This window comes from Dendrobium catenatum, unplaced genomic scaffold, assembly GCF_001605985.2.
Source record: "Dendrobium catenatum unplaced genomic scaffold, ASM160598v2 fragScaff_scaffold_756, whole genome shotgun sequence".
NCBI lineage: Eukaryota > Viridiplantae > Streptophyta > Magnoliopsida > Asparagales > Orchidaceae > Dendrobium > Dendrobium catenatum.
The window spans coordinates 73,331-79,921 of NW_021319218.1; the positions used below are offsets into that span (position 1 = coordinate 73,331).

Consider the following 6,591-nt stretch of genomic DNA (forward strand, 5'->3'; position numbering starts at 1 on the left):
TTCGAAGATCTAATTTCGATTTATTTATTTATTTATTTTGCAATCAAAATCAATTTGTTTAGCTAATTTGCAAATTGAATTGTTTAAATAGACCAAATGCACACCCCAAATATCATATGGATCTATTTTTTTATGCCTCTTATCAAGTGGTTATGTGAAATCATTGACTAAATACTTCTTATTCTTTAGGCCACCTCTTATATGCAGTTACTTATACTTACTCTTTAATTAAATTGTTTTACTCATTGTATCACATCTTTATTTACAAGAATAACTCCTTATGTATATGCTTTTTTTGTAGTCTCAATAGATGGAACAATGTGTTTGGTCTCCATGATATCATTCTCATCTATCTTTGTTTGTTCGCTTGATTCATTGTCATGCTCACTTGGGTAAAAATTTCTCTTTTAAATTTTATAGCTTAATTTGAGTTACCTATTGTTCAATTCTTTAACTATAACAAAAAGTTTTTATAGTTGACTCAAGGAGGGCATGAATTGATGAGGAGTATATAGAATAGACTTATAAAGTCTTTCTCATCAGCTTTATGCATATGTGTAAACTTAATTATCACCTACAAAAATAATAATTCAATGTAATATTCAAAATTAGTTGACAAAGTAATTAAACTAAACAAAAAATTGGAATATAAAAAGGTACATAGGGCTTACATCTATATTATTAAGAAGTGGAATTTTTTTTTATTACTGAGCAATTATTTCCTCTTTTAGCTCATCTTCTCAAGAAATTATCTCTAAGGAATTCAACATAACTCTTCTCTCACTTTGAAATGGCTCAATAAGCCAAGTACTATAATGAGAAATCAAATCCACCAGTAGTATGATGGGCTGTGATTTTCTTTCCCACCTTCATCTCCACCTTTTAGAACATCAATGTTTAACATGTCCTTGTATTGCCCCTTCAATGGTCATCTCTCATGGTATCCTTAGTCATGGATATACAAAAATTATACATCTTCCTCAACCATTATTAGCATCTCAATAAACACTTTACTATTCCTCTCTTGATATAGGAGCAATCCATCCACAATAAAGCATAAATTTAGCTTCATACATCTTTAACTATGTACTTAATGGAGACATTTTCAAGATCAACATACTTGAAGTTATTGTTACCATCTAAGTAATTATCAAATAGTCTTATTTTCATGGTGATCTTCTTTAATTTCTCCTTAGAGGAAAATTCACCAAATTTTGATCCAATGATTGAAGCAAATGCAAAAATTTGAAAGTTTATGTACACTTGAGTAACCCTCATTTTTTTTTTTTCATTTTCAACCTTCCTTATAAAAAGTTGATGGATTAGGGCACCAAAAACAAGAAGAATGAAGCTCTTTGAAGGGACTTTTCTTAGCCCTCTTGGAAAGATAGTGTGCTTCAAAGAGCCTGATAATTTTCTCATCACCTCTTAATTTGTATTTGTATGCCCCTCTATAAGAATACTAAGTATGGACATTTGTTTATGTGCCAAAATAAATCAAATGAATCAATTTCATATGAGTTAATAAGAAAAAAATTAGGTTGGAACCTTAGACTCAAACCTCATTTAAACTCAAATTTTTATCTTTATTCTAAAAAAAAATGATAAAACATGAAGTTTTATCATAGCTAAAAAAAGATTTGAACAAAGTTTAAATGAATTTCAAATAGGGCTGTCTCAAACTATATTAAACTATATTAAAGCATAGTTCAAATATGATGTGAACCTTATTTGAATATAATTCTTTTGTTGGGTAGCTATAGTCGAAATATAAGTTTGAATAAGAAATTTTTTTAAACATAATAGTACAAGTTCTAGTCTTATTCGAACTTTATTTGAATTTGGTTCTAACATTTTTTCAACCTAATTTCAATCATAGTTTCGAACTGTTGATTTAAAGAACCTCAAAATATAAGTTTTGAATATGGTTCGTGCTAAGTTTCTTACATCTATTTCAAATCAAAATTTAATGTTCGAATTATTTTTGAAGAAGATTCAAACATATAATACAAATGTTTGAATCTTATGAATCTCATGCCATTATTTGAAGTTTATTTTGAACATAGAATTCTAACTTACTATTAGAATCTCTTGTTTGAACATAGCCATTGAACCCATCTTCTTCCATTTCCTTCCAATTGTAACATAGAAGGATTGTTGATGTTAGAAGGGTTAGCAAAATGGTTTCTAATTTGAATTAAGAAACCATTAAAATTTATCTTGGAATATGAAAACTAGATGAATGTTAAAAAATGATCACTTTGACTATAAGCTTGACAAGAGAGATCAAATGAGCTATGAGACATGCAGAGAAGATACTTGGAGCAAAAAGTTCGAGCATTACAAATCCTTAAGGGCTAGTTTGATTCAGCGTAAATACAATGTTTGTTGTTTCAAAATGTCAAAAGTTATTTTTAATTATTGTTTCTATGTAATACTTATGGGAAATTTATTTTTATAGAACTTCATTTTTCTCAAACTTAAGGGAAAATTCTATAAGATGGTAGTGAGGCCTGCAATGCTTTATGGTACCGAATGTTGGCCTTTAAAAGAGAAGCATAATACTAAGTTAAGTGTGGCAGAGATGAGGATGCTTAGGTGGATGAGTGGCTTTACCCTTAGAGATAGGATACGAAATGAGCATATACGTGAAAAGGTTGGAGTAGCTCCAGTAGAAGATAAGATTAGAGAAAGTCGCCTTAGATGGTTTGGTCACATAAAACGGCGGCCTTGCGATGACCCGGTTAGGAGAGTAGAGGTATTAGATTTGACTTATGTTAAGAAAGGTAGGGGTAGACCTAAAAAGACTTGGTTAGAAAATATTAGGAATGACCTTTCTTTTTTAGATTTAAACGAGAATTTGACTTTTAATAGGACACAATGGAGAAAAAGGATTCATGTAGCCGACCCCACGTAGTGGGATAAAGGCTTGATGTTGTTGTTGTTGTTGTTGTTGTTCATTTTTCTATTGTTTTGGAAGCTTTCTACCCTCTATTTTTCTGAAGAGATCTCCGTCAAGCTGTAAGTAAATGCATATTAAAAAAACTTGTTGAATCTTCCATAATTGCCTTAGTTCTTAGCTCAGAGCATCAGATACTTTGGAATTTGGTGATATATTCTACAATCAATTTTTGAAACTTCACGTTTCTGTATTGTGGAGTAAATTCTTATTGAATTTGTTGACAATAATAACTTGATTTGCCTACTCTCATAAGCATAATAATGGTTTTATTTCATACTAAAAATCATAACAAAAAAATTAATATAATTTAAATTTAATCATACGTGTATTAAGTATTATGCCATATGTTAAGATATTATAAATTAATAATGTAAACATTTGATATTATAAATTACTTATAAATAAAATTTTTTTAGAATGTCATATATATACATATTTATGTAAACTTAACTTTTAAAAAAATTAATTACTTATACTTAAATTTAAGAGATAGGTAATTTTGTCTTTCATAATAACATTGTTAAAATTGAACTACTAAACAAACAATTTAGATCTGCCATTAGATTTTAATTAGCACTGATATGTTATCAGTAAATTATCTTGATCGGACACGAATCTCGAGACAAAAATCAAGCCGAAAACTTCAAAAATTAAATCTGGGATCACCTGAACTCCGATTTCAGCAAACTTATAGTAAAACTGAGCGTCTCGGAAATACGAACCCAACTACACCAAATTCAACTCAATCGGAGTCCAAATCAAGGACCCGAAGCGCTGTTGGAAGGTTCGACCCACAATTTGGATTACCAAACGGTATCCGAACTTGACAAGCTTATAGTAAAATCAAGCGGCTTGACAAGACGAATCCAACGAGCCAAAGATCTTCAAATTCCGAAATCATTAAGACCTCCAAATGTCTGACAAAAGGTCCATGATTAAGGGATTCAATATCGGCCGTTCATCCAACCACTCCATATTTACCCTTGATCTCTCACCTATTTATGGGCCATGCCACTCCAGAAATCTATAAATAGACCCCTCATTTATCTTGAAAAGGGATGAAAGCATGAAGAGAAGAAGAGAAGAGAAGGAATAAGCTTCTCCTCGACCACCGCCAAAGTTTCGCCGGACCATCGCCGAAGTTTCGCCGGACCACCGCCAGACCTTCGTCAGACCACCACCCGAGGCCCTCACCTTTGCCGGACCAACACTTGAGGTCCTCACCTCCGCCGAACCACCACCTGACACCGTTGCTCCGTCGAACCACCACTTGAGGCCCTCACCTTCGATGGACCATCGCCTGACGTTGTTGCTCTGTCGGACCACCACTTGAGGCCTTGTGCTCCACCAGGCTACCACCTGTGGCCCGGACTTTTGCCAGACCACCACTTGAGGCCCCCGTCGGACCACCGCCTGATGCCGTTGCTCAGCCAGACCACCACTTGATGCCCTCACCTCCACCAGACCACCGCCTGACGCCGTTGCTCCTCCGGACCACCACTTGAAACCCTAACCACCACCGGACCATCGCCTGACGCCGTTGCTCCGCCGGACAACCACTTGAGTCCCTCACCTCCGTCGGACCAACGCTTGACGTTGTTACTCCACCGGACCACCACCTGAGGCCCAGACTTCCACCGGATCGCCGCTTGAGGCCATGCGCTTCACCAGGCCACCACTAAGGCTCAGACTTCCGCTGAACCGCCAATTGAGGCCCTGTGCTCCACTAGGACACCACAGGCCTGGACTTCTGCTGGCCACCACCTGACGTCTAGAGTTCTACCAGAGTACCGCCCTACTACAATGGTCTTTCAGACCCTAGTCTCCTACCAACTACAATCTTTCAAACCCCTGTCTCCTGCCGAGTACGGTCCTTTCTGACCTGCATCACCTACTACAGTCCTTCCGACCTCCATCACCAGACAACGGTCTTTCCGGCCTCCATCATATCGACTATGGTCATGCCGACCAAACAAACATGTTTATATTGTAGTTTCCACCATGTAATGCGCTTTATATGATGTACATTTGTGACATCAAGCTAAGACATTCTCCTAAGGAAGGGCCTCATTTGTAATTGACTGCAAATACTAGTGGATTCATTCAAACTAGGCCAGACCCCGTGGTTTTTCCCCTTTTCAGGGGGATTCCACGTAAAAACTAGGGTGTCTCTTATGAATGTTACACTCTCTCTCTTATCTGCTTGTGTGCTGGATCTTCGTATAATGCTAAAACGTTAAATTATATATTTCTCCGCCGCCGCGAATACTCCAGGACCCAACAAGCACTTAAAAAAATATTACTCAAACAACATCTCATTATTGAAACTCCAATTTTCTAAACTGCTTTTTATCAACATTTATTTCTAAAACTCCATTCTACATAAACAATCCAACCAAACGAGCTCTAAATGTGTATGTCAACATAAGGGATTATACATAATACAATTAAAAAAGTATTTTCATCTGAAAAATATTTTGAGAGATATTTTTTCAAATAAAAATATAATTGTCATATTTGTTGAAATGGATATTAAGTCAAATTTACTTTCCCATTTGAGTGGAATTGAAGGATTTAAATTTTTAAAATAAGAAAGGGAACGTGTTTTAGCAAAACTAAAAATATAAATTTCAACTTCTCTCATATATTAAAACAAAAACAAAACAAAGCAAATTTCGGGTTTAAAAATATCAAAATATCAAAATTTCAGCTTTCCTCCGTTTCCTTCTTTATTATCTATTGTTCCATTTTCTAAACGAATCAGAGAAGAGCTATAGAGAGTAGGGAGGGAAAGAGCGAGGGAGAGAGAGAGAGAGCCCAAACTCCAGATCTCCCCCCATAGGGTTCTATCCCCACCGAGAAATCTAAGTTTTACCACCAATTATTGATAAATTCCGTGAGATTCCGCTTCTAATCCTTCTTTCCCGCCTTGTCGGCCTAGGTTTTCGCTGGGAGTATCCGATTCTTTGATGAGAAGCGAGTTCCTACGCAGATGATGCCGGAGATCATTCTGCCACCGGAGAGGGACCTCTCTATCTCCCCGACGAGCTCGCGTTCGGTGACGGAAACTGTGAATGGATCGCACAAGTTTGTGATCCAGGGTTACTCCCTGGCGAAGGGCATGGGGATCGGGAAGCACATCGCGAGTGACACCTTCACGGTGGGGGGATACCAGTGGGCGGTCTATTTTTACCCGGACGGCAAGAATCCGGAGGATAATTCGACCTATGTGTCCGTCTTCATCGCGCTTGCGAGCGAGGGGACGGATGTTAGGGCTCTTTTCGAGCTTACGCTTGTGGATCAGAGTGGGAAGGGGAAGCACAAGGTGCATAGCCATTTTGACCGGTCTTTGGAGAGCGGACCTTATACGCTCAAGTATCGTGGAAGTATGTGGTAAGTTTTTTGCACTGCTATTTATTTGGGGCTTTTGTCCCTTTTTTTATCGATTTATCTATAAATTATTCTTAAAGATGGCATGTTCTCTATAGATTCTCCGGTTGTTTACTATCTTACTTTCATACTTTTATTCAATGGGAGTGTCACACCCAGACAACATGGGACGGGATGAAGAAATATGAACTATTTTTTATTTATAATGAGAAGTGTAAATATATATATATATATATATA

The 6,591-nt window shown here is 36.5% G+C and overlaps 1 protein-coding gene across 4 annotated transcripts in view; it reads left to right on the forward strand.

Moving 5' to 3' along the window:
• Nucleotides 1–5,696: 5,696 nt before the first annotated feature.
• Nucleotides 5,697–6,591, forward strand: part of LOC110100673 (BTB/POZ and MATH domain-containing protein 4-like) — a 34,255-nt gene continuing 33,360 nt past the window's right edge. Inside the window, exon 1 of one of the 4 annotated variants that reach the window (XM_028696512.1) lies at nucleotides 5,697–6,355. In XM_028696512.1, coding sequence (XP_028552345.1) covers nucleotides 5,955–6,355 — 401 coding nt within the window. In that variant the 5' untranslated portion in view covers nucleotides 5,697–5,954. The remainder of the gene's footprint in view (nucleotides 6,356–6,591) is intronic. The other 3 variants (XM_028696511.1, XM_020828282.2, XM_020828279.2) reach the window with 3 other exon arrangements.